General features: G+C 40.7%; 3 protein-coding genes across 7 annotated transcripts in view; 2 read left to right on the top strand and 1 right to left on the bottom strand.

Annotated features, from left to right (window-relative positions):
- The window catches only part of klhl21 (kelch-like family member 21), a 20938-nt gene extending 17525 nt beyond the window's left edge, over window positions 1–3413 (top strand). For both annotated transcript variants that reach the window (XM_030732866.1, XM_030732867.1), the window contains exon 5: window positions 120–3413. In XM_030732866.1, the coding sequence (XP_030588726.1) occupies window positions 120–452 (333 nt within the window). In that variant the 3' untranslated portion in view covers window positions 453–3413. The remainder of the gene's footprint in view (window positions 1–119) is intronic.
- zbtb48 (zinc finger and BTB domain containing 48) lies at window positions 3397–14931 on the bottom strand. Of its 2 annotated transcripts, none has more exons than XM_030732861.1 (11): window positions 14674–14931; window positions 8700–9388; window positions 8279–8595; window positions 8102–8207; window positions 7929–8021; window positions 7755–7841; window positions 7500–7654; window positions 7226–7362; window positions 6759–6926; window positions 6558–6646; window positions 3397–5479 (listed from the first exon to the last, which is right to left on the bottom strand). In XM_030732861.1, exons 2-11 carry the CDS (start codon window positions 9360–9362, stop codon window positions 5078–5080), a joined length of 2217 nt encoding a protein of 738 aa, XP_030588721.1. In that variant the 5' UTR covers window positions 9363–9388; window positions 14674–14931; the 3' UTR covers window positions 3397–5077. The 2 variants fall into 2 exon arrangements, with proteins under 2 accessions (XP_030588721.1, XP_030588722.1); XM_030732862.1 differs by having other exon boundaries at window positions 8700–9385.
- Window positions 14812–26486, top strand: nol9 (nucleolar protein 9). Of its 3 annotated transcripts, none has more exons than XM_030732863.1 (13): window positions 14812–15178; window positions 16920–17436; window positions 17530–17737; window positions 18402–18532; window positions 19170–19305; window positions 20671–20767; window positions 20947–21044; window positions 21428–21595; window positions 21707–21959; window positions 22051–22165; window positions 22325–22499; window positions 23852–23985; window positions 25593–26486. In XM_030732863.1, the coding sequence occupies exons 2-13, from the start codon at window positions 16951–16953 to the stop codon at window positions 25710–25712; spliced, it is 2121 nt and encodes a 706-aa protein (XP_030588723.1). In that variant the 5' UTR covers window positions 14812–15178; window positions 16920–16950; the 3' UTR covers window positions 25713–26486. The 3 variants fall into 3 exon arrangements, with proteins under 3 accessions (XP_030588723.1, XP_030588725.1, XP_030588724.1); XM_030732865.1 differs by lacking the exon at window positions 14812–15178 and adding an exon at window positions 15192–15401; XM_030732864.1 differs by lacking the exon at window positions 14812–15178 and adding an exon at window positions 15455–16131.

Here is a 26486-nt window from a genome sequence, read left to right as displayed (position 1 = left end):
AACTGTTGTTGTGTTAAATGCGCTATATAAATAAACTTGACTTGACTTGATTTTATTTCAGTGAACACAAAGTACAAAAAAAGCTATATTTATTTATTTATGTATTTATTTTAAATCAGGTCCACGTTGGAGGCAGTGTGGCAGCCCTGGGGGGCAAACTGTTCGTGTCTGGTGGTTATGACAATACATTTGAGCTGTCTGATGTAGTAGAAGCCTACGACCCAGCCACCCGCACCTGGACACTTGCTGGACGGTTACCTCAGCCGACCTTCTGGCACGGCAGCGTCAGCATTTTCCGCCAGTTTATGCCCCTGGTGTCGAGCGCATTCGAACCCGCTGACCTACCCGGGTCGAACGCCATTCAACTGCACCGGCATCACCGACACCACGCGCTCCACAATCTCAACAACCTCAACCAGAACCAGAACCAGGATGTGAACGCGGCACACTGATCTCAAAACCCATGTTCTCCCTCATCGTGCCACCAGTGTACCGTGAATTTACCTCATCGCTTTGCTAAAGCCGTCAAAGTCAGAAGGGAAGACTGAGCATTTAGTCTGTTGACTGGACAGAAAGGCCTGGAGCCAGACGGATAGACACACCCAAGACATTTTATTTATCCCACAGGGGGAAAATTCTAAGTTACAGCAGCAGCATTTAGAAAAACATCCATAAACCTCTATAGATTAGACTGAAGCAGTGTTTATGCACAAAGCTAGAAGTATGCATACCTGTTATTTTCATCATATTTCTGAAGTCGTATGTTGTGCACATCTAATTGTTTTGTGCATAAGCCTCATTTCCAAGTCCACACAACACATTTGTACATGGTTTGCATATTAATACTGGCGTTAACCCACTTACCCACTGTGACGATGTCCTCCAACACACCAAACAGATGTCTTTATCAACAAACACTACACACAGCTGTGAGTTTATAGCACAGTAATTAATCTATCTGTAAACCGTCATTGCAGCGTTGGCCAGATTTAATCTCCTCATTGTTTCTGAAGTATGCATAAGCGCTACATTCATCTTTGACATATACCAGTTTATGTGTGAGAAATGGTCTATGCATGATTTTTGTGCATCTGTATTGTTTAAATATTTGGTCCCTTGTATCCTCAGTGGACTACACTGCATGCATGGCACTCCCGGGATGTTCTGTGCAAAAGGTCTAAGAAGCTGCTGGTTTTGTGGCTAAATAACCAGACATGCAGGTTATTTTGGTTTTACACAAGAAACCACTTTGTGTTGGGGCTGAAATAAGGAATTTATCATATAGTTGATCGATGGAGCTATTTTTATAGTTGGTTAAATGTTACTGGTTTCAGCTTCAGTTGTGCTTTTTTGTATTTATATATTTATACATGTTGAAAACATTGAGTTTTAGACTGTTCGTTGGGTAAAATAAAATATTTAAAGTTGTTCTCATGCTGGTGTGCCAGATTGTGATGGGTCATTACTGCCCCTTACAGCTGGAGAGGGGTAAACTCCCACTGGATGGTTGGTGAGAACTGGATTATGGTTCCATTAATGTTCCTGCTGGTCATTCGTTGCTTGGATTCACTCCTGGACTATAAATTTGAGATTATGACAGGTTTAGAATAAAACTCAAATTTGATTAAAACCTGGAAATTTTTGCAGTTTGGAGGTGACCAACTGCAAAGGTTTCCCAGGCATCTTTTCCTCGTAGTGGTCTTGTGGGAATTTGTGGAAGTTTTAGCTGTGCCAGAAAGTCAGATTTTGTTGAAGTCTATAAGAAAATGATTCAAATTATTCTGGGCTGATTTATTACATCTGTAAACACTTTACTGATGAGTTAATTGTTTCAATTCTTTGTTTTCAAGCTCATTTTGTAAAATCTGGTCCTATTGTAGTAAATTAGATGGTGCTTTAATTTACAAAGGTACGAGTGTGCAGAGTGTGCTCGGGTTCTCAGTGATATCCACTCCTCACTAAACTAAAGGTTTCAGTATGGTAGTATGTAAACCAATGGGTGAGGTGATGCTGGCTGTGTTTATACGCAGCCTGTTGTGTTGGCACTGTATCCAGCATCCACGTGTGAACTGCAGTTATTTGAAGTTAAATGAAGTTATTCTATTGCACTTATGCAGTTAGACATTATTTCTTCAGTGGCCAAAAACACACTAATAAAATTAAAACGAGTTCTCAGACGAGTCCAAACGGTGTGCACGAAGCTGAGATTTTCTGTGGGAACCATCTGATGATATCACCTACACAGTGGATGAGAGTATCTCCTACAGGGTGAGGTGTGTCTGTGTTCGACTGTGTGTGTGACTTTTGTGGGGGGGGGTCCTCTCTTTTATAAACACGGTGAATTGAAAGTTAAATGCTTCAAGGTGAACTCCACCAGATTAAAGTCAGATTGCAAAATGTGAATTACATTTTTGAAGGAGCTGCGAGAAACACGATTAAATGGCAGCAACAGTTAAACACGAAGACATGAAGTTTTAAAATGTAACAGATCTAGGGTTACAAGGACGTGAGCTTACTAGACCTCTGGGGTCTAGTAGGCTCTGCTTGAGGCCTGCAGCTCGAGGCTGCATTAGCTGCTATTGGCAGAGAATCTGCATTGTGCGTGATGGAGGCTCGTGTAGGGAGAGAAGAATTTGTGGAATAAAAAGACCATATCTCTGGTTTTGCTGCAGCAGTTTGACTCTGAGTGGACTTTAAATTGTTTGTTTCTTTAACGAGATCCAAATACTTTAACAGAAACCACAATAATCTGTTTACATTCCAAAAATAAAACCTGATATCTGGCACTAAACAGACATACACCTGCATGGTTAAAAGGCTAATTCTTACCAGTGTGCTGAGAAATCATCATAGTAGAATTTCAAGTTGGCTGCATGTGATGTGAACTTGCACTGAGTTGATTCTGTTTTTAGTGATTCTTGGGCTGCACAGCATCCCCTCATTGCACTCTTGACTCTTAAACAGAGCTATATCAGCCTCTATAACCGTGCATGAATTTGTTTAATACATTTTTTTTTTATGGTGTTTCTTAATGTTTTACTGTTATACTATTTTCTTATTTATGGATACATTTGTGCTGTGATTGCTTCTGAAGTTCCTGCCTATCAGCTGCAAAAGATCAGTGGCTCTTTGTAAACACTAGTAATGAGTTGTCAGTCACAACTGGAAGTGCAGAAAAAAATCTCAGCTTGTTGTCATGTACGATATATTTTTGCTTCAGTGGAAGTACTATTTTTGTGTGTTTCTACGCTATTGTCAACATACCATTGTTTTTGTCTTTTGTTTGTTTTTAAGTGTTCAGCTTGTTGAAGGGTTTTGTAAATACAGTATATTCTTAACTTTATGTGCTCTGTTTGTACAATGTTTCCAGTGTGGCCACCACGAATTAAACTGCAGGCAGGTCTGAGAGTTTATTCTGCTGAGTCACAATGATTTGCTGTTTGCAAGGTTGCAACAAAAATTTCAGTTAAACAGTTGATGGTAGTTGCAGAAGACTGTGAAATAACAGCGAGTTCACTTATACATAAAAGCTGTACTTCTCAAATAAACAAATTTAAAAAAATAAATAAATAAATCATTAACCTACGTGGCATTTTAATTTCAAACAATGTGCATTTGGTCAGTAAACATCAAAAAGGTGCCCTGGAAGTTTTTCACCAAAATATATCCTTAAACCTAGCAAATGTTTTGGAAGTATTTCCCGTAGGTGCAATTTCAATGTGGCATTTTCTTAATACATTTGGCAACGTTGGCTGTATGTGAGCATTCTGACTTTGCAGCCTCCAATTTCAGATTTGGGGAAAATATAAAGTCACTTGAAAATATCCATTTGACCTGTTGAGGTTCCTTTTGCTTATTGTGTAGAGCACAAACTAAACAATTTTGATCAAACAAGTAAGAAATTAGAGATGCCTTAATATTATTGGTTTAATATTGTTTTTCAAAAACAAAAGTAACTAAACTTTTCCACAGAATGTAAAGAAACAGCAGCTTTGATGATGTGCTTAAGATGTGTACATTGTATACATAGAGATCAACTGAACTTGAAATATGGGTGGGTTCTTAATACCACTCTGAACCACAGTCACGATGCAGTGAATCAGTCTAGTGTCCAATCCTACATTGAGCACAATTTTCAATCTAGTGTTAGTTCAGCATGCACTTTTTTTTAGAACATAGAAACATTAAATTAGTACAAAATAATCCTAAAAGTAAGTAGAACAACCACACTGAACCTCTGGTAAAATACTTCCACCTTGTGGTTAAAGTTTTCATTATTTTTAGAGGGTATTTCATTTCAAAAGGCACATTGTAACGACCCAGAATTTCACAGTCGGTGCATCTCTGCAATCCGTGCTTTTCACACTTATTGTGATCAATGCACATGAAAGGCTAAGTCAAAACTGCATAATACAATGTGTATAACAACATTTCAAAATCCCGTGGCACAATATTTGGGAACTACTGTCTACATTGTTTTGAGCAAATTGCCGTTTTCTGCTACAGCGGAGGTGGAACCTGCAAACTTAGCATGACCCATGAAGCCGGATTAATGTAAAATACAACAGGTTAAAATAAACCCATTAAAGCTGGTAGAAAATATTTTACATTCATTGTTTATATTCATAACTAGCTGCTAGCGCTTGTGGCCCTTGTAACTACCTTTACAATATTATATACTTGTGTCCATTTCAAAGAATATTAGAAACTCCTTTAAACATAATGCAGTCCTGTACAAAACCACCACCTGGTGTGACCCTAATAAAACCTTAGACCTGCCATCTGTACCAAACCAAAAGTAAGCAAATGTTTTGCTGACTGTACAGAGTTTTCCTTTAATCCTCTCAGCAATATGAGGTGACACTGAGCTCCAGCTGCTGTAGACAAACTGACAAAATTTGACTTAAATAAACTGGCCAAAAAATCTTTTACATTCAAGCAGCCTTTAAAAACATGCAGTTTACTTACTCCGTGTAAACTACAGAATGCATGAAAATGATCTGCTTTTCTTGCATGTGCAGAAACTCAGCAGCAGGCGACTTCATGGAGGGAAAGAAGCAGTATTTGCACACAGCCCTCAGGTTTTGCTCTCTGACAAATTCTCAACAATTCCCTCCATGTCCATCGTGGACTCATAGGGCTCGGTAACCAGCTGTGTTTCCTGCAAAACTTTTGGCACAGGGAAAGTCTGCGGGGCATTGACCTCTCCCAAGTTCTGGTTGGACACGACCTCCTCCATCACGGTGTCGCTCGACTCGATCACCACCCTCACGATGCAGCCAGAGGCGAGACCTGCTGAGGAGACAGCCTCTTGGTTTGTGGACTGCTGAGCAGCGTGTGACCCGTCAGAGAACAGTGAGGACCCTTCACTGGGAGCGTCGTTCTCCACATCCTGCACAATCACGTTCCTCAGCTTCCTCTGACGTGGGTTATAGTTCTCAGTGCGCTTGTGAATTTGACTGTGTCGTCGCAGATGTGCCTGGAAGAGGAAATGTAAAGAAGTGAGAGCTGGGTAATGAGTTAACAGGATGAAAACACATTTAATATTCATGTAGACAAGCGACTGGATGCTTCAAAAAGAACATAAACATTGTAGATACGTGGTTACAGTGGTGGATTTTCATATCAAACATGGCCAAAAGTTTAAATATAATCTACAGTCATTTTATGCAAATGTCAAAGAGGAGGGATATTCTTAATATGGTCATCTCAGGCACACAGCTCTGGCTGTGACCACAGCACACCCACCCACCTGGTGGCAGGGTCAGACATTCAGTAGAAAGTTGGCTTAAAGCAGTGGTTCTCAAATCCAGGCCTCGTGGCCCAGTGTCCTGCAGGTTTTAGATGTGTCTCTGCTTCAACACACCTCAGTCAAATATAGAAGTCATTAGCAGGACTCTGGAGAACTTGACTGCATACTGAGGAGGTAATTCAGCCATTTGATTCAGGTGTGTTGCATCAGGGACACATCTAAAACCTGCGGGACACCGGGCCACGAGGCCTGGATTTGAGAATCATGGGTTTAAAGGGATGGGGAGGGTCTCAAAATGGCTTGTTTCAAACAGTTGTAGCATTTATAGACTAATACGGCACACAGTAGGACTGCGTTCTGTTCATTCACTCCCTACAGGCAGCAGCCCCAGAGGGGTAATGGATAAGGCACTGGCCTCCTAAGCCAGGGATTGTGGGTTTGAGTCCTGTCTGGGGTGGGCCCATAACCCAGAGGTCAATGGATCGACATCATCCTCTGCTACATCAGCTTTTCTTACAAAGGAAAGCAAGGCTGCATATGTTTGGGCTTTTAATGTTTGATCAGAAGAAATAAGCTTCTGGAAACCTAATGTAGTAGACATCCTACACTACTACTATCACTGTTATTCTACGTCTTCCCATTGTGCTTTTAGTTTTGATTCAGTCACATTTTCTGAAGTTGTACTCGGATTAAAATAAAATAGGATTATAATAAATTCTGTTGTGGGTCAGATTCAGTGTCCATCTTCTGCAAAACGAGCCCTTTGAAGATGTCACACTGCTTCAGAAACTGTGTTTGAACCAACCTGTCGAGTGAACTTATAGCCGCAGTCCACACATTCAAACTTCCTCATGCCTTTATGGCGACGCAGGTGGACGCGCAGATGCCCCCTCACTGGTGGAGAAAATAACGACAAACAAACAAAAAAAAAAAAATCACGTCAGCGGTGAGTCTTTTATTCTTTCTTTGGCAACATTTCATGTTTACTGTAGAATCAGCATCTGACCTTTGAAGGTTTTGCCGCAGATGTGACAGCAGCAGATGGGTCGGCCGTCTTCGTGTTTGCTGGCCTTGTGGCGGAGGAGGGCGCCTTTCTCTGTGAAGCGCTGCTCACAGACGTCGCAGCCAAAGGGACGCTCGCCAGTGTGAGTCCGGTGGTGTTTATCCAGACTGGCTGGCAGTGAAATGCAGAGATTAACACAAATCACAATATCTGCAGTTAAACTGAAAGTTTGCCAAGACAGAAAAATGGCTAAGTGATTGCCCTCAGAAGCACAAAAACATAGCCAGCCTTATCTATAATGACGCAGGGACTTTTGGGTGGCATGACGGTTAACGGTGTTGCCTCACAGCCAGAAGGGTTTTAGTTTAAGATGGCTGAGATCTTTCTGTTTCTTCTTTTAGGTAAATTGCTGATTCTAAATTTGCCACAGGTGTGCATGGAAGGTGGATACAGGAGAATATGGCCGATACCTTGTGTCCTAAAGGTTTTCCCACAGAGGTGACACTGGTATGGCCTCTCACCACTGTGTATTCGCATATGCATCTTGAGGTTGTTCTTCTGGGAGAAGGCGTGGCCACATGTGTTACACACAAAAGGGCGCTCATTTCTGTGGGGAAGAACAAAAAAGTGAGTGTGCGTCAAAGATATCACAGCTTTTAGTAAAATGTATTCAAGGAAGCAACTTTTCCTCTGTTTTTAGGTCCCTCTAGTCTGATTAAAGAACTACTGCACACGTTCTCCAACCTGTGGATGGCTTTGATATGCATCTGCAGGCCATTTCGACTAGATGCGCGATGGCCACACTCCTCGCACACATATGGCTTTTCTCCTCGATGTTTGGCTGCTTCGTGCACACGCAGCTCCGCCCGAGTTAAGAAGGTTTTGGGACACTGGGAACACTAGAAACAGAACAACACAATCGCAACAACAATCCCAGACATTTGGGTTCGAAAAGGGACTTTGAAATTACTGAAAGCGCTGCTGACTGTAGGTACTTACTGCATGTGGTTTGGGGTAACCGTGTGCCTTCATCATGTGAATTGTCAAGTTCTTCTTGTACATAAACTGTTCAGGACATGTTGAACACTGTAAAATATTCAAGAAGATATTTTTCATACTCCCTTCAGATTTGTGATGTAATTTACTCAGTTATCCACATTTTTTTAGGTGTACCTTGTGGGGCATTTCTCCTGTGTGGGTGACATTATGCAATCGTAGCTCTTCTTTCCCATTAAATGTAGCGGAACAAGTCAAGCAGGTGAACTTCTGGAATTATAACGGTTATAAACAATGAAGATTATTGATACTGAGGACTGGAGAAAGCTGTTTCCTTTTTCCTCACTCACCAACACGGTAGTACAGTCTCTCATCTCGTGCATTAAAAGGTTCTCCTTCCTGAAGTACCTCTTTCCACATTTAAGGCAACCAAAGGGTCTCTCCCCTGTATGTCGCCTGTGGAGATGACACATTAGTACGTATTCTTTTAACAGCATTTGGAAAGAAAAAAAGGTGACATCCCGTACCTGTTGTGAACCTTGAGGTAGTATTTGCTCTTGAAGCTTTTGAGGCAGACAGGACACTGCACAAAGTCCTTCTTGGAGTCTTCTTCCAGCGCCTGACTGTTCTTGTTTTTGCTTGTTTCACTCTGGGCCTTGCACGTCTGTCCTTTCGATGTGGACGAGGATGAGGCTGAGGAAGCGGGCTTAGCAGTGGGCACGTACTCCTCATCTGTGTCTTCAGGGATCTCGTCCAGAACACCCACATCACCATTATCTTCTTCTGCTTCCACTTCCCCAGTAACCTGGCTGGTAACATTGTCGTCAATCTGCAGCTCTTTTACCTGCAAACAACGCCAGACAGGTGTAATACTAACACCCACTTTACTATCTGCATACATGCCTTGTTATTGAAATACTTTTTCAAGCTTATCTTAATGTATTCTACCTCAGTTTCACCAGCTGGTTGATCTCGGTTTTGGTTTTCCACAGCGACTGTATCACCAACTTCTTTCTCCACAGGAAGAGGCGAGGCCCACTTGTTGTCAGTTGTGGGGCTCTCATCAATAGTCACCAGTCGCTTGGGACCCTTTACTACTCGACCAGAGCGTGTGGTGGTTGTGGTAGTAGTGACAGCAGTATCAGTGCTGGGCTCATCTTTTGTGACTGTAATGAAGTTCTCCTCTTTGACCGAGTTGATATCTGAGGCAGACTTTCTAGGTCTACCTCTTTTACGCTTGACAGGCACAGGCTCCACAGAGGTCTCCTTGAACCGCTGACAGAGCGTGAGTGCCTCCGGTACACACAGGCTGGCTGCTGCCTGCTGGACTCTGTCCAGGTTGTGAGAATCCAACTTCAGCTCTCCGGTGTAGACAAAGTTCAAGAGCAGCTCCAGGCCATCACTGGGGCACCCCTGAAGACAGAACTCTGCTGCAACAGGCACATTTGACTGCTGAAAGAGTTCACTGAAACAGGCGAGGATGTTGCGATGGGCAAGGTACGCCACCCCGTCTCCCACATTCAACGTAGCATCACAAAACCTGCCCAGTGCCCTCTGCTGGTTCAGGGCAGACAGGACATGCTGAGCGTGGCTGCTCCCTGCTTCAGACATCCCTCTGGCTTCACTGTAGACTGCTACTACATGAGACACATAAACATCTGACAGTTACTATTGTGGTTACTGGTTAAATGGCCAGTTCTGCTTGACACGGACATACAGTACTGTCCACAAGTCTTCGGTTACTCATTTCTTTATCTTTTGCTTCCAAGAAGCCAGACTGTGTTGTAATTTAAAAGCAGTCTTGTGCAATAGCTCTCCAGTCTTTCTCAAGGCCTTTCTGAAGTTTTTCTTTGGTCACTGGCAGCTTTTTCACTCATTTTTCATCCAGTCCTTGTACCTGACCTTTTTCAGAGGGATGTTTTTTTGTTTGTTGAGCCATTTAACACTGACCCAAGAATCATACAAGGATATAAAATTCAACTAACTCAAGGAGTGAACCAGTGTTGTGTTTACACGTAGCAGAAAACTTAGCAGCCTGTCACAAAAACATATTTGTTCCCATTTAATTAGTTAGATCTATCAAAAATGCCAACAATAACAGTTTGACAGACATAAAATAGTAGTTTTGCACCAACAAGGTGATTCCCAAAGAGCTGTTATCCAAAAACTTGATATATTTCATCATTATGTACAGTGTCCTTATAACCTTAGAGTGTCGGGCCTAAAAACTATCTAGAGCAGATGAGCAGTATCTGAAAATCATGTCCTTGAGACAGGGGGAAAAAATCCAGCAAAAACCTGACACAGGATATGAGAGATGCATTTCTTCAGTTGATCCATAATTGAAGCCTCATCAGAAATGGTCTCAGTGAAAGGGTGGCTGTCAAGAAGCCATTCTTAAGGAAGGGAAACATGCAGAAAAGTCTGAGGCATGCCAAACTGGATTAATTAAAAATCAATGGTAAAAGGACTTATAGAGTGATGTATCCATATTTGTTCTATACAATAACAACAACAGGATATTTTCAGTTTTTTAAATCAGTTCAGTTTCAAATGTTCAAATCCCAAAGATGCTGAGAATACAAACATATATGTCAAAGAGAAGCGACAAATACTTTGATTTAATAAGCGTAATTTTAAATCTGTAGTATTTTGTGATGGAAAAATGACAGAAATCATTAATCATAATTTATAGAAATATTAATTTTCTGTATAATTCTTTAAGCCCTAACACAAAGGCTCTATGTTAATATTATTAGTAACATTATTATATATTATTATTTAATGCAAATATTTTTTAAATATGTCTACAAGATACATCTCCTGCATGCACTGGGGTGCATCATCAGTGGTGTTTCAGGTCTTTCAACATCAGACACACTCACCCAGGCGACCCAGCTAGGGTTGATTAGACCCCAGCAGCAAGTGCCCACAGACCAGCCATCTTTATCCATGGCCACCTTGTGGCTTTCTCTGCAGCTTCACTCATGGATTTAATGGCCTTCTTCTTAGCCATTCCTGTTACACCCAGTCACTTAAGGACTTTGCAGAGTGAGTCTGCTGCAAAGCCTCTACAGCCCACCTCTACTGGCTCATAGTGAGTTTTCCAGGCTCGCTGTCAGCACTTCTCAACTAGTTCCTGGTACTTTGCGTCCTTTCTCTCATTGGCCTCTCCCATTCGCTCTTCCCAGAGCACCGCGAGTTACAGCATGATCAGTTATTTTGTACCCTCTGCGGTGATGATCATGTCTGGTCGAAGTGACGTATTGACAGTGTTCTGAGGAAACCTCAGCTGCTTCCCCAGATCTACCTGAAGCTGCCAGTCAGAGGCTGTGTGGAGGTGACCTGATCTTTTCCTCTGGTGTTGGCAGGGTTCCTCTCCAGCTTTGACAAAAACAGTTTCCCTCTTCAGGGCAAGATGGTACCTGCTAAAGCTGATGGCGCTGGCTATGCTTTCTGCAACCGCCTTGAGCACTTGGTCGATAGCGACTTTCCACAAGGGCCTTAGGGCAGCTACTCAACAGGTGTTCTAAGGATCCTTTTCCAGGGCAGGGATTTCCCTCTTGCCCTACAAAGGAGGTTGGATAGGCTTGGTAGGACATCATAGACAGCCTGGACACAGAAGCAGACGTGGTGGAAGTCTGCCTGCATGATGTCCTGTCTAAGTCCTACTACCCTGCACACTCGCTCTTCTTCTAGGCCTGCTTGGACTTCTTCCTGGATCAGATGGTGTCTCTCCTTCCCCCGGGCTTTGCTTCCATGGGTCTTCAGGAAGTATCCCAAGTTTGCTCTCCCAGTCACCACAGTGCCCACCAGCTCCTTCTGCCTCAGGTGTGACTTGAATCTAACAGGTAAACAGGACTTGGAGACCTCAGTGAGCCAGCCTTGCAATATCCACCTCCCCCTGTTGTGACAGTAAGGTCATCTATGAATGCTCTTATCGGGGTTGCCGCATGCCAGATTTGGAAAGCAGGCCTGTACATTCCACCTCAGCTGACTTGGTCACAATGTTCATTGTAAGGGCAAAAAGGATTGTTACTGCTTGATTATAGAAAAAAAATCACGATCACGATTATTTTGGTCAATACTGAAATCACGATTATTTAACACGATTACTCATTGACTTTGTAAACACAGTATTTATTGCAGTTAGACAGCATGGAATACTTTGAAATCTAGTACATTTCTACAATCTCTTGAAAATAAATACTAAATTTAAAATAAAATACAGAACATATAAATCAAATATAAAAATAAATACAATATATTTATAGTATTTCCGGGGGGCGTGGTAATCGGTGGGCGGGGGAATCGGGGGTCCAGTGTGGTGCTAATTACACCAACAGAGTGAATATTGGTAGGGACATCTCCCTGCTGTCCCTTGCTAATCATGCTTCGTGATTGGTAGGGACATAACGGACGTTATTTGATATTTCTCAGGAGATGCAGGTCACTTTACAGCATAAAGTTCCCGCTCGAAAATTAACTTGTAATTAACACATAATGCAGCTGCACAAGCTTTAGTGCCAGGAACATCGCTGACCACTTATGTTGTAGCGCCCGCAAAGACAGCGCTGCAGAGTAAATCAAGGAGTATACGGAGTGTGATGTGACAAAATAATTTTAACAATAATTGTTTTTTTGTTGATTACACTGTTTTTGTGATTGTTTAGAGCTAAACTCAAAATGGAAATCAAATTTCGATTAATTACACAGCCCTTTCTGTTACTATTCCTTTTTCCAGCCGATGCCAATCAGATGTTATTGACCCAGAAGTGAACATTAGTCTGAAATTGGTATAATAGTCCAGGATCAGGTCCTGGATCTTACTGGGAATAAGGTGACAGTGTAATGCAAGCTCAACCAGTTTGTGTGGTATGGACCCATAGATGTTGTTCTCATGGGCTTCTCTGATGAGCAGTTGTAACTACATTGCTGTGCTCCAAGCGACCAGAAATTCGAGGGACTCCACCCTTCTGCACTGAAGGATCAATGTAATCGTTCTTGAGGAGAAAGTCTGTGAGTCTTTGAGAGATGATGCTAAAGTAACTGGACTTGATGTGCCCTTTTTCAGTCCCACCAAATCTCTCAGCAGCATAGCTACAAATGATGGTGGTCATTGCATGGAGTCAGCTGTCTGCATCTCCTTTAGTTGCAGCTTGAAATGATCTTCGTCACATCCACATCAAACTGCAACTATACACTCTGCTAGCTGACTGGGGGCCACTTAATCCGCTGATGATGAACTACTCTGCAGGGAATGGGGAACTGAGGTCCATGGAGAGACTGGGCTCTGTGGTTTCACTCCTGGTCCGGCTCTTCCTGCATCTCACTGGGCTCGAGGCCTGTGCGCTGCACCTTCGTCTCCTTCACCAAGCATTTCATTCTGGCCTGATGGATTTTAAGGCCCTGTTGGTTCTTGCATATCTTTCTCCAGATGCATCTCAATCGTATTGTTAGCTTGGGTCAGTACCAATTGGTCCGTCCTAATGGAGATCTCTTCCTCCCCCTTCTCGGGATCTCTTGGGGTTATCTTATTGAAGGCTTTTCCATAGCTTGGTCGGGTTTTTCTCTCATGAGAGACACAGGCTGGGGTGCTAACCCGTCCTGTCCCTGGTGCCATCTTTCTCTGCTGTCAACTGTCTCTCCAACTGTCACCAACCTGTTCTTGGTTGCCATCTAGTCTGTTCCTAGGTGTCACCAGCTGAGCCAGACTTCAGTGTACAGGGTATATCTCCTTGATGCACTGTGGTGCATCATCATCATCATTGTTTAGGTTTTCTTGCAAAAATGACAAAATGTATATATTGGTTTCAAATTTTTATACGTGTGGATTTTTACAGCTTTTATTTGTCTTATGTGACAAGAGAAGAACCATATTTTGGTTTTGGACATATGGTGAGATGAAAATAAGTAACATGTTTGATTTAAGGAATTTAGGGTGAACACATTTCATCTTTTTCTTCCCTTTTAAGAGAAAAAAATAATCATTACTTAGAGTCATGGATCCTCTGGTACATTTGTATGGGAGCAAATACTGGGCTAGTGGCATAATTTTCCAAGGTATTAAAATTGATGTATACAATTTTTACCACTTTACAATATTATTTATTTATTTATTGCATTCCTTAATTATTGTTTTAGTTTAAACTGAACTAATTATGCAGTGTATGTGAGCTAAAGCATCATGTCAGCTTTATCAGCTGTCAGGAACCCCCTCCCCCCCTCCCCCATTTAAAAGAAAATAAATAAATAAATCACACAATCTTATGGTTGCAGCTACTCAAATGTGAGGATTTTCTGGGAGTCCCTTTCCAAATTAGAAAACATTTTTCATTAGTTTGAGATTAGACTTTTAGACTGTACAGAACATGCAGACTGAAAATATAGGTTCTGATTGGGAATTTTCACATTTTCATTTAAGTGATAAATAATAAAATAAAATACAAAATGAACATTTGTTGTTCTGTTGAGGAAAAATAATCAAAGATGTAAATAAAAATGTAATGTGCATGAGTAATAATAATATAGCTGACTGAAGTGGGTATTTGTGTGCATTACTTTTATCTTTAATACTCTAAATTTTCTGATTATACTCATTATACTGATTTTACTTGTTGAATTTGTATTTTTGCTTAACTATCTAAATATTTTTTTGAAAATGCTCCCACCCTGCTGATCATTTCACAGTATGAAAGAGCGAAGACTCATGGGACTGCTCGTGTTGGTGTTTATGTGTTTAGTTACAGTGTTATCAGTTATTCCAGTTGTGTTGTGTCGGTAATCCTCATATAAATTTATGTCATTATAATAACAACATTAATTGAGCTGCCTTTAAAATAAAGTCTAAACACGCCCTAGTGCATCATTAGTGGTCATATTAGAGACAGCATTCGTAAAATAATTACAAACTCTCACCCACCTCCGCACCTCCACGTTTACTTCCTAGCACGTCTCTTTAAAGACGCTCCCTTAGCGCATTGTGCAGCCGACAACTGCAGCTCGCATTTCAACCATCGATCAAAACCGAGTAAACACGCCTGGTCCCACTATAACCTTCACACGATCTGAGCGTAATACGCGCAGGTTGATAAAACAGAAATGCCTAGCTGCATGCACCTCGTTTTCGTTTCTTGTAGGCCCCTAAAAAGTGCGAAGCGAACAGGATGTGACGCTGTTTATGCGACCGGACTCCGGGAAAGTTTGTGACGTCCAATATTAAATTCTAACAATCACATGGCTCAAAATCTGTGACTAAACCATATTCTCACTGATTTGGGACATTATCGATCTATATATTTTTTAAAGTCTAAAAAAAAACAAAAAAAAAACATATTTTGTTAAGCGCTTCTTTTAGCGGATAATGACACTCCGGGTAAAATCATAGTTGACCATCCGGATTCAGCGTCTGTTTGCGACTCACACATGTAAGTATTACCCTGTTAGCATTTCTGCAACAACAGCTGCTCAGCTCCTTTTTTTGCTAACTGAAGTTTTCCTTCAGTTAGTTATAAACATTGTCTATGTATGCTTACAGTAAAGGCACAGCGGTGATAACTACACCCTCGTACCACCTTTTATAAAGCGGTGTTTTCTCTGTCGAGAAGCAACAACGTCAGCTAGCAGCTAATGCTAGTTGTACAGGCGGTGGTAGGTGACGTTAGCTGTGGTAACTTCACGCCAAGTTTCAAATTGAGGTTGTATTGTTGTCAGGCTTCGTGAGGGTGATTTTATTCATTGTCCTGTTCACATTTTGAAAAACTAAATTGTGGAATAACGGCGTAATTGGCTTTAGTTTTTAATGTGCTGTTGATCTGTGGTTGCAAAGGGAAGCTAGCTCTGGCTAACGAATATTTACAAAAAAAACCAAGATGGATTATTTAATCTGAGAGACGTTAAACTTCTAAAGTGTATTTATCCAAAAATTTGATGAATTCCTGCGTTACAGCAGCCAAAGCAGTAAACACAACCTTTAAGAGATTACCAAAAACAAAGTAGAATAATTTAAAGTGGTGTCATTGTGTTTACGGTGTGTGCAGTTGTGTTCATGCGCATTTGTGCCTGCATGTGAAAGTGGCCTTTAATGTTTGTTTAATGTGTTTATGTCTTTGCTTTATCATTTTTCTCAGTGCATAAATTATTTTTCTTCTTCTTCTTCTTTTTTTTTTTTTTATTAACTGGTTAGAAATACTATGAACCTGCCAGGAACGTGTATGGCTTAATCTGGCACATTTACATGGAGCTGAGTGCTCATGTTAATTCATATTCCTTGTCCCTTTTAAACATAATAAATATCAGTAAACCAGTAAATTTGTTTTCTTCACATGCAGGCTATGATCAGCTGACCTGTGTCACTGAATTCAACACAATAGCAAGACAGGTCAGCTTAAATGTCACCTAAGACTATTCTGAGTTTCTAATATTAAAATAGGGCCTGCCCTATTCTGTACAGGTTATGTTCTTGATTATGGTGGTGAATTACGTGCATACCTGTTTTTCTAAACATTGTTGACTAGTCTCTGTGTGCCACAGTTTTCAGATTCCCTGTCTGGTACACATCACTGTGTACTTTATAATCTGGTTTCTTGGCTTTTTTAAGCCTGAGGACACTAGAACCTTGGTGTATTTTTATTTACACAACCATACTGGGTAAACTCCTGTCTTCTCCACATAGCGCTTAGAAGCAGCAGTTATCATAGTTGCTCCTCTTTACCCAGGGTTTGTTTAGAACGTGGTAAACAGCATTCAGTTATTTTGCACAAAAATCATTGGGAGTTTTTCTCTTCCTGCAAGAGTTTAAATCTCTTTTCTGTAACTGAAGAGTGCAATTGCTATTCCTAAGCTGCACTTTTTATTATGTCAGTTCTCTGATTTGCTTTATATTTGTCCCATGTCTGGTCACGTTATATTTGATTTTATAATTTTTTTGTAACCCTACAATGATATGCTTTCCTGGCCTTGAACAGAGGTTTACGGGACTTTCCCGTTAAGTAAAGGTTAAACAATAAGGAGCTGTATGTACAAGCTAACTGCCATAAAATAAAGTTCCTCTAAGTAAAATAGATCAACAAATCCCACAAAACAAGATAAAATAGACTAATAATGGAGTGTAAATGATTTGTTTCCATTCTTTATTTAGGCTAATGAAATGTGTCCTTTTCTTTGCAGGCTCCCCTTTTTGTTTTTCTTGTATATTTGAATGTCTGCTGATGACACAATCATGAAGGTGAACAAACACATACAGGTAAAGGGTAAATCTCACAAGTGGAAGGATGCGAGGGGTAAACGGTGCAGGCGTCCTGTCGGCTCCTCTGATCTTAACTCTAGTCCAGTTGTGGCCAGCATGGTAAAGGAGCACCAGGAGTCTGTGAGGAAAAAACCCTCCGTCAAGAGGCTGAAAAATAAGACAAAGTCTGTCTCTGACCACAAGAATGTCTCTTCTGAGTCTGGATTTAAAAAGTCACACACTCAAGCTAATGGAAGCTCAGTGTATACCTTAGACAATGACTCAGATAACTCGCAGGACTGGAAGGAGTACTCCCAGTCAGTTCATGGCAATGGTGTGGCGAGCTCGGTTGACACTGAGGACGTCAGAACGGGTAGACTGGAGGGAGAGGCTCTCCATCACTGCGCGCTGAGAGACGTTCGGCAAAACCGCGCAGTACTTGTCATGCAGAAGGATCAGGTATGTGTCAGTTGGCTTTTATTTTCTTTTGGACATGAAGATGTTCAATCTGATTTAAATTAATTTCTACAATTAATCATGTCTTTTCTGCAGACGCTGTGTTTCCGTGGAAAGTGCCTTCTGACCTGTCTGTACGGTCGTGTAGAAGTGATGGGATTCACGATCGAAGAGGGTCAGCAGTCGTATTCACTTTTCTCCCCAGCATCACATTGTCCAATTAGTATTAGAGGATTAGAAAGCGTCAGAGCGTTGGAAAACAGAAACGAGGCATCGCAAATCCTCCAAAAGTATCTCACACAAGGTGAGCAGCTCACTACTTCCTTTTTTTTTTTTTTTTTTTAAATTTTTGAAGCTACAGGTTTATATTGGTCTGCCAGCTAAAATATTGGTCTAGGCAGTCTGGTTGTAGAGTTTTTTTCAACATATACATGCATATTCCACATACAAGGCATGTAGTTTGTCCTGCTGTAAGTTTAAAGGAGGGCTTCCTTTTGTTGCATTTATAAAATGATCTGTTGCACTAAGAGCACACTGTAAATAAAAGAATTAGTAACAAATGTGGCATGTACATAGGATTTTAAACCAAAACTTTGCATGTAACCTGCTGTGAACCAGTTTATGTGTTCAGCATAAGTTCTGGTGGTTATCTAAACAGGTAAAAGCAGAGCCACCTTTGTGACACTGAAAACTCTGAGTTTAAGCTCAACATACCTCATTAAACCATTAGTCTTGCTTCGTAGTACGTCCCTCTACTTTGCTGGACAAGCTGAGATGACACAATATATGATTTACTCCAAGCATTGTTTTCCTTCATTTTTTTTTATTTTTATTTAAATAAAGTTTTTAATAAAGGCATACATATCACACAACATAGACACTAATACAGATATATCAGTACTATTATAAATATGGCACTAGGACATATTTTTCTGACTTTAAATCTCTTTGAATATGTTTTTTTGCAGCATCACGGAAGAAGTTGTTAAAAAGCATAATGACAAACTCGTCCATCATCCTGCTGGAACCCATCGAGACGCCTATGACGCGGTTTCTTTCCAGCTTTCCAGATCTCAGCGAATTGTTCAACCTCCCGGTGGTAAGCTGGCTGATGTGTTCACACGTCACCAAAACAGAAGTTTAAGGTCATTTACTTACAGGTTAATGTTAAAGATTCAAAGCAAAGCACACGATAAATCAAAAACATTCAATCTTAGGATGCGCAGTATTAGGACAACCAGAAGAAGTTTTTCTGTTTCCATATGTGGTGTAAAATTGTGGAACAGTTTATGTTATTTAAAAAAAAAATACAAAGAATATTTTCACAAGGTACAGGGATTTAGAGGGGTCTTAATAAAACAGTGTCTAGATCGATGTAAAAAGTGTAGTTTGTTGTCTTGGTTGGCGAAGTATATATATCTTGCTTTATGTATATATATATATATATTGTGTGTGCAGACTTGTATATGCTTCATTTATATTGATTCTAACATTCATTTTGTAAATTATGAAATGGCTTTAAGTGGGATTGGATTAAATAAGTGTAAACTTCATCTTGCTTCTTCCTGAGCATGTAAATTATGTGGTATATAGTGTAGCAACTTGATTTTTTTTTTTTTTTACTTATTTCCTATTTACAGTTTATTTTGGTATTACTTTATTATTTATATTTACAAATAAAACATTTAATCAATCAAAGATGACTTGAAAAGCTTCCCCTGTCTGCCTGTTTGCAGAGTGAACTCATGTCAGCTATTCTTGACACTCCGCTCAACGGTTTGGGTATGATTCCTCTGGCCAGCTCCTCCGAAGGCCTGAAAATGTCACAGAGCTACAGAGCTGCTCTGAACACAGTGGTCAGTGCGTGCAAAGGTAAGCCCCGCCCCTTCTAGATGTGCCAAATTTTACGTGTCGGCATATCTGGGTGACTTTTATCCAACAAGACTAAATTTAATAGTCTTGTTGGATAAAAGTAACATTTTGTTACTTTTGTAACATTTACACACGCACAGAGAATAATACTGAATAAAGTTCATGAAAAGCTGCAGCAGCAGATGGTTTCATATGTCAGTGCGTTCCTCATAAAATTGGTTTAAAGTATATTTAATGTCCAGTGAGTGATCCACTGAGTTAACATAGCACTCAGTTAACTAGGCAAAGATGGCACAGCAGAGCTGAGCAGGTTCAGCTGCTGCTGCTGCTGTTAAGAGCAGGAGACACAGGGAATTTTATTTTCCAGTGGGAGAGCACCAAATTATCCAATATAATGTTTGGCTTTTTATTATTTTTTTATCTCTGTATTTGTGATTTTTGCTTGTTTGTTTATTCAATATGTTAGTGACTACTTTCATTGTTCCTTCCTGCATTTTCCCATTTAATATTGGGCTATACAAATAAATTGAAAAAAATATTCACAGAACAAGGGAGTATAAGGGGCAGTAATAGTAATAAAAATATGTTTTCCAAAGGTAAAGGGTATAAAGTCCTTTTTACAGACACAAAAAGCAAGTGGAAAAAAAGACAGATTATAGCTGAGGGGATATCATCAAAAATTGCATCACTATTTAAGATTCTTCTGGTTTAGAATATATAAAAGCATTTTAATGTCATAAAACAAAAGTAAATCAAATAAAACCTCAGAATTAAGAAAAATACATACTCAATATTTAGCACAGGTTTAGAGACTCATTTGGTCCTGAACTGCTTCCTGTTAGACGACCATGTCAGCTCTTTTAAAGAGTGTTAACTCTGGTTTAATAACGGTTCTGTCATATTTAGAACCAAGAGTAAGAAACGTGTTTAGTTATCAGGGTTCCCTTCAAAGTACACTCTTCAGCGTTCAGTGCTTTGCAGCTGTGCACCAGTTTAAGTTTATGTTTATGAAGGACCTTAAAAGATGCCAAATTTACTGACTTCAGTAGAAAGCATGTTACACTCTGAAGCTTTAATAGCAAAAAGAGTCAATCACCACGGGTACAGCCCAGCTGCTGATCTATGGGGACATCCAGACACAGTCAGCACATCTAACCCAGCTAGACCGGTCACAATCAGTATTGGTTTAATAGTGATCAGCATAAAAACAGAACGTAATAGACGTATAACTTTAGCTCTTAACTCTTAATTGGAGTGCTGCAGCATTGCTCTATAAATGAATCGAATCGTAGACGTTGACAAGAATAAGCGCACCAACACAAAATGCTCACATTCTCTGCTTACCCGGAAACCTTTCATTCATAGGCAACATGGACGGTTCTGCTGTTATCCTGGTGTGCGGCATCAAGAATGTGGGCAAGTCAACATTTATCCGCGTCCTCATTAACACCTTACTGAATTAGTAAGTTCTCACAAGCTACAATTTTCCTAATTTCCTGTTCACTAGATCGTTGGTTACGCTCTGTTCTTCTGTGTATCTGACTTGTTGTTCTTCTTTATAATTTGCTGTAACTGAACTTTACATAGAAGTCTTTGCGTTTCACCTGAAGACATCTCAGTGGTATGTCTGTTTTCCTGTAGCACCGCTAGTGTCGACTATTTGGAAGGTGACCTTGGTCAAACAGAGTTCACCCCTGCTGGTTGCCTGTCCTTAATGACTGTCAGAGAACCACTTTTGGGTATGTTTTTAATCTTTTTTATATTTTCAAAAATTATTGTTTAAAGTGCTGTATTAAACACAGAAAGTTCACACCATCCTTACAGTTGGGGCTAAATCATTAATATTAACGCATGTGGTGATGTGGTGAGAGAGCCACTGCTTGGGTACCTTAGATTAAAGATTGGAAACTGCTCTGTCCAGCAACAGTAAAGTTTAAAGCTTTCTAAGTAACATCCAGCGTCTTGTTCTTATACAGACATTGTAAAAACCAAGTATGGAATTTTAAAAACATTTTATTTTATCGTGGGTTATGCATAGTTATGTGTCAATGTTTTCTTCATGTGCGACTTTTGCTTGATTAGTACGAGCGGATTAATAGACTTATATTGAACTGTTTTGCAGGCCCTCCTTTCACACATCAGCACACTCCAGATCACATGATCTACTACGGTCAGTCATCATGCGAGTCAGACTTAGACCGGTACCTGGAATCTCTGAAGTCCTTATGGTGTAGACGCTCCCAGAGCAGAGAGGCCCCTGTTATTATCAACACTATGGGCTGGGTCAAAGGTCAGTGAAGGCTACCTTCTGTGACACCAGTGAAACAATTTGGGTGATTTTAAATGCACTAATAAAAAAAAAAATAAAAAAAACATTGTCTGAACATGTGTCTGTTCACAGGATTCGGATTCCAGCTGCTGGTTGACATGATCCGCTTCTTCCCAGTCTCGCATGTTGTCCAGCTCAGTCACAGCGGTACGATCCAGTGCCCCGCCCTCACTTCAGAGTTTCTGAAGACAGCAGACGGCTGTCAGACACACCCGCCCACCCAGACCGCACTGGACGAGTTTACAGAAAGCTACAGTCCTGCCAAAATCTACACTCACCTTAATGTACAAGCGGAGTTTCAAGGAGTTGGGCGTCAAGGAACAGCGTAAGGAAACCACCACACCGCCAGTATTAAAATATAAAAACGGTCATTATTCCAAACCCCTAGCTTTACCTCATATTGCTGTATTTGACAGGAAACACCAGCGCAGTAATGAGCAGAGAGATCTATCTCTGCTAGCCTATCTGAGTCAGCTGCAGTCCCCTGACCCTGGACCAGTCAGACCTCTGCACAGCCTCGTACCATACCAGGTACAAAAAAATCACATGACTCTGGTTTCATTCTTGATCAGGGGTTTTTTGTTTGTTTTTTTGTTTTACAATAGTATAAGAAAATAGGTATGTTATTTTTTAATTATGTTTGTGTATTTATTAAATGACCACCTAAAGATTCTCCTGCTGAATCCACAGGTGCCGCACACAGTGGTGGCTTTAGGTGTGACGCACTGCGATGTGGCGCCCACGCACATGTTCTATGCTGCCAATGGGAGTCTGGTTGGACTCTGCTGCCTGGCAGAGAAAGTAGCAAGCAAGGGAGGTCCAGTTTTTCTCTCCCAGGCACCCATCTGTCCGTGTGTGGGTTTAGGTAGGTGCCCTTTCTGAGTTATTTTGTTGACTGGGTCCATCTAAAATAGAGGTGTCGCAATATACCGAGATCGGAGATAACTGACTGATTTTAAAAATGAAAAATTTCTATCAGGTTAAAAACACATATTGCAGATATCTTAAAAAAAAAAAACAGTGACAGTTTTTGTTTCTCTTTCTTTTCAATAACTGCACTGCTCAAATTAAAGGAACATTCGATCATAACAGTGTAACACAAAGTCAGTAAAACTTCAGTGATATCAGTCTGTGCAGGTAGGAAGCAGAAAACATTGTGAATCCATTTCACCGGCTTTGGCGCAAATGAAAGGCAACAACAAGACAACCCCCATAAAGGAAATGGTTTTTTTTAGGTGGTGGCTACTGACCATTGCGCTCTCCTTATCCTTCCTAACTGATTTTTTTCTAACATTTTTGTCACCACTGGTAGCATTTCCTCCAGGATGACAAATCCATACATTTTGTTGCAAGAAGGTTTGCCAATCTCTCTGCACTGGCATATCCACAGATCTTAGCGTGCTAGCTAACTGTACCCTGACTGCTGTTAGGTAGGTTATGAAATCTTCAGAGCGTTTGGTCAGAGATATGCACACAGGTAGCCTGCTGGAGATCCACAAACGAGAAACTGGTCCTGCTGCTGGATTGATGCCCTTCTATGGCTCAGTCCAGCTCTCCTTGTGTAATGGCTCATCTCTCCCACACTCCTGAGATTGTGCTGGGAAACACCATCCTTCTTGCAGCAGCACATATAGCTGTGCCACCCTAAAGGAGCTGAACTACCTGTGTAACCTGAATGGGCTGCAGGTACCATCTCATGCTACCAGCAGTGACAAGGACTCTAGCAAAAAAGCAAAACTCTGTGGCCACCATCTGCAAAGCCATTCCCTTCTGGGGGGTTGTCTTGTTGTTGCCTCTCCGGTGCACCTGTTCTCACCTTGATTTGCACCAAAGCAGGAGAAATGGATCCACAATCGTGTGAGCAGTGTACTATACGGTAGCTCCAGCTTGTCAACATACCTTACGGCTGACTAAAATAAGGAGACTTCACCTAACAGAATCTCAGACTGTGAAAACTCACTTCCCACAACAAACTTGCCATGTGAAGTACTGGAGACAGGGGACTTAACAGTTGCTGTAATTATTTATTAGCTTTGTGCTGTTACTGCTGCTCCTCTGTGCTTACATCTGGCAGTTGTAAGCAGGGAATATCTTTTTGAAGAATGATATTCCATCTCTCCATTATGGATTTATGGCGTAATTTACAAAGCAATTTGAAGGTGGCACATGTTGACCCAACACAAATAAGATCCTACTTTACCTGATACTGTCTTCCAGGTGTGCTCCGAGGTATTGACATGGCACGAGGTCTCTACTTCCTGCTGACACCCGTAGAGCCCTCCGTCCTTCGTAAGGTCAACTGCCTCCTCTTGGGAGGAATTTCATTGCCTTCGTGCATCCTCACAGCACAGGTCAGATCCCAGTGTCCAAACCCAATTCTGAAAAAGTTGGCACGCTGTGTAAACTGTAAATAAGAATAGAATGCAGTGATTTGCAGATCTCATAAATCTGTATTTTAGTCAAAGTAGAACATAGAAGACATATCAAATGTTTAAACCGAAACAATGTATCATTCTATGATTAAAAAATAAGATCACTTTGAATTTGATGGCAGCAACATGTCTTTAAAAAATTGGGATGACTTCTTTTAACTACAGTCTGTAAATGTCTGAGAAATAAGGAGTCCAGCTTCTGGACCTTTGGGAGAGGAATGTTATAGAGGATTCTAGCTGTTCGGTAGTCCTGGGTCGTCTTTATAGTATTTTTAATTTTATGATGTGCCAAATGTTTTCATGTGGTGAAAGGTCTGGACTGCAGACAGATCAGTTCAGCACCCATGCTGCTGTGATAGCTGCAGTATGTGGTTTAGAATACAATAGAATGCCTTTATTTGTCATTATACAGACAAAGGCATTGTCTTGCTGAAATATGCAAGGCCTTCCCTGAAAAAGATGTCATCTGGAAGGAGCACACACTGCTGATGCTTTTTGCAGATGTGAAGGATTCTCATTCCATAGGCATTAATGCACCCCCATACCATCAGAGATGCAGGCTTTTTAAGTGAGAGCTGATAACAAGCTGGATGGTCCCTCTTTAGTCCAGAGGATGCAGACTCCATGTTTTTCTAAAAGAAATTGAAACTTCAATTTGTCTGACCACTGAAAAGTTTTCCACTTTGCCTCGGCCTATTTTAAATGAGCTTGAGCCAGCGAAGATGGCAGCATGTGGCTTCTCTTTTGCAAGCTTTTACCAGTATTCGTGGATGGCACGGTGAGCTGTGTTCACCTACCGTATTTTCTGGAAGTGTTCCTGGGGCCATGCAGTGATTTCCATGACAGAGTCATGCCTGTTTTCATTGCAGTGGCATCTGAGGGCCTGAAGATCACAGGCAGCCAATACTGATTTTCAGCCTTGTCTCTTGCACACACAGATTTCTTTTGATGATATGTACTGTAGATGATGAGCTATCAAAGTCTTCATAATTTTATATTGAGGAATGTGATTCTGAAACTGTGCCAAAATTTTTAGATGCAGTTTTTTTGTTTGTTTTGTTTTTTTGGCAGATTAGTGAATGGATTATATTAGCCCGTGTTTATTTCTGAGAAATTGCCTCTCTAAGATGCTCTTTCTATACCAATCATGTTACTGACCTGTTGCCAATTTTAGCCTAATTAATTGCAAAATGTTCTTCCAGCTGTTTTTAGCTCCACTTACTTGTCCAGACTTTTGTTCCTCCATTTCAACTTTTTTGAGATGTGCTGCTACCATTAAATTAAAAAATATATATTTTTCATCAAATCTAAAAATGTCTGTTTAAGCATTTGATGTGCTTTCTGTGTTCTGTTGTGCATACAATGAGTTTGAGATTTGCAAATCACTTCACTCTGTTAGTTACATTCTACACAGTATCCCAACTTTTTCACAACTGGAGTTGTATATCCCTCTACAAATGACATTACAGCTCATAACGTGGTGCATCAATTTATTGTAACCTGCAGCATCTTTGTCTCTGTTTCAGCCGGACTTTGAGGGCGGGGTGCCCTACCTCACTACAGACTACAGTTTTGATCTCACTGGAGCGGGAAAGCTGCGAGTCTTCAAGGGACTGATGAGGCCCAGTCAAATGGGAACCCAGTGACATTTCTGCATTGTTTTATTGCCCTTTACATTTCCACACAGGTCAGCGCTGGCCTTTGAATGTACAGAACTGAGGTCGAGTTGGGACTTTTTTTTTTTTTTCCTCTCTCCTAATTTTAGGATTCATACTCTGATCTTGCTGGACTTCATTTATAAGAACCCTCATCAGTTGTTTGATGGTGCTGTGAAGGTGTTTGGTGTTTCCTCTCACGCAAACAGTAAAATAATGACACATTGTAGTTAAAAGCTTTTGTTTGGTGTCTCTCTTTTGTAGGTGACATTCCAAAACTTAAATACCTGCCAGATATTAAATGAGAAACCGCTGTTTTTTTTTTTCAGACTTTGTGGTTTTTACCTTCAACAGCTTTTTAGTTCGTCACTGGTGTTGTTACAGCTGATATCTAAATCTCATAATCCTATATCCATGTAAAGTTCAGCCAATTTAATAGCCATTTATCACTGTATTCAGTATTTTCCCTGATCCAGACAAGAAATGTCATTGTTGACAGCTGTTTTGTTATAAAGTATCCAATAAAGATACAACAAAAGAAGAAGGTTACAGGATGCAGTTGCAAAGATGTCTTTCAGTTGAGCTCAGCTGGATTAACAAAGAAAACCCAACAACAGTTTGGCCTGCATTGTTTGTATGCCAGTCAAAGCTTTTCCTGAAATGTCTCCATTTTTATTGCTGTCTTTTACATTTGTTACTGCACTTAAGGCCATTCAAGAGGTTTTGTTTACGATTCCTTATATTGACTTATGTGGGATGAAAATA

This window comes from Archocentrus centrarchus, chromosome 7 (assembly GCF_007364275.1).
Source record: "Archocentrus centrarchus isolate MPI-CPG fArcCen1 chromosome 7, fArcCen1, whole genome shotgun sequence".
In the NCBI taxonomy this organism is placed as follows: domain Eukaryota; kingdom Metazoa; phylum Chordata; class Actinopteri; order Cichliformes; family Cichlidae; genus Archocentrus; species Archocentrus centrarchus.
Note: the sequence above shows the minus strand (reverse complement) of the source record. Positions and strands in the feature narration are given on the sequence as shown.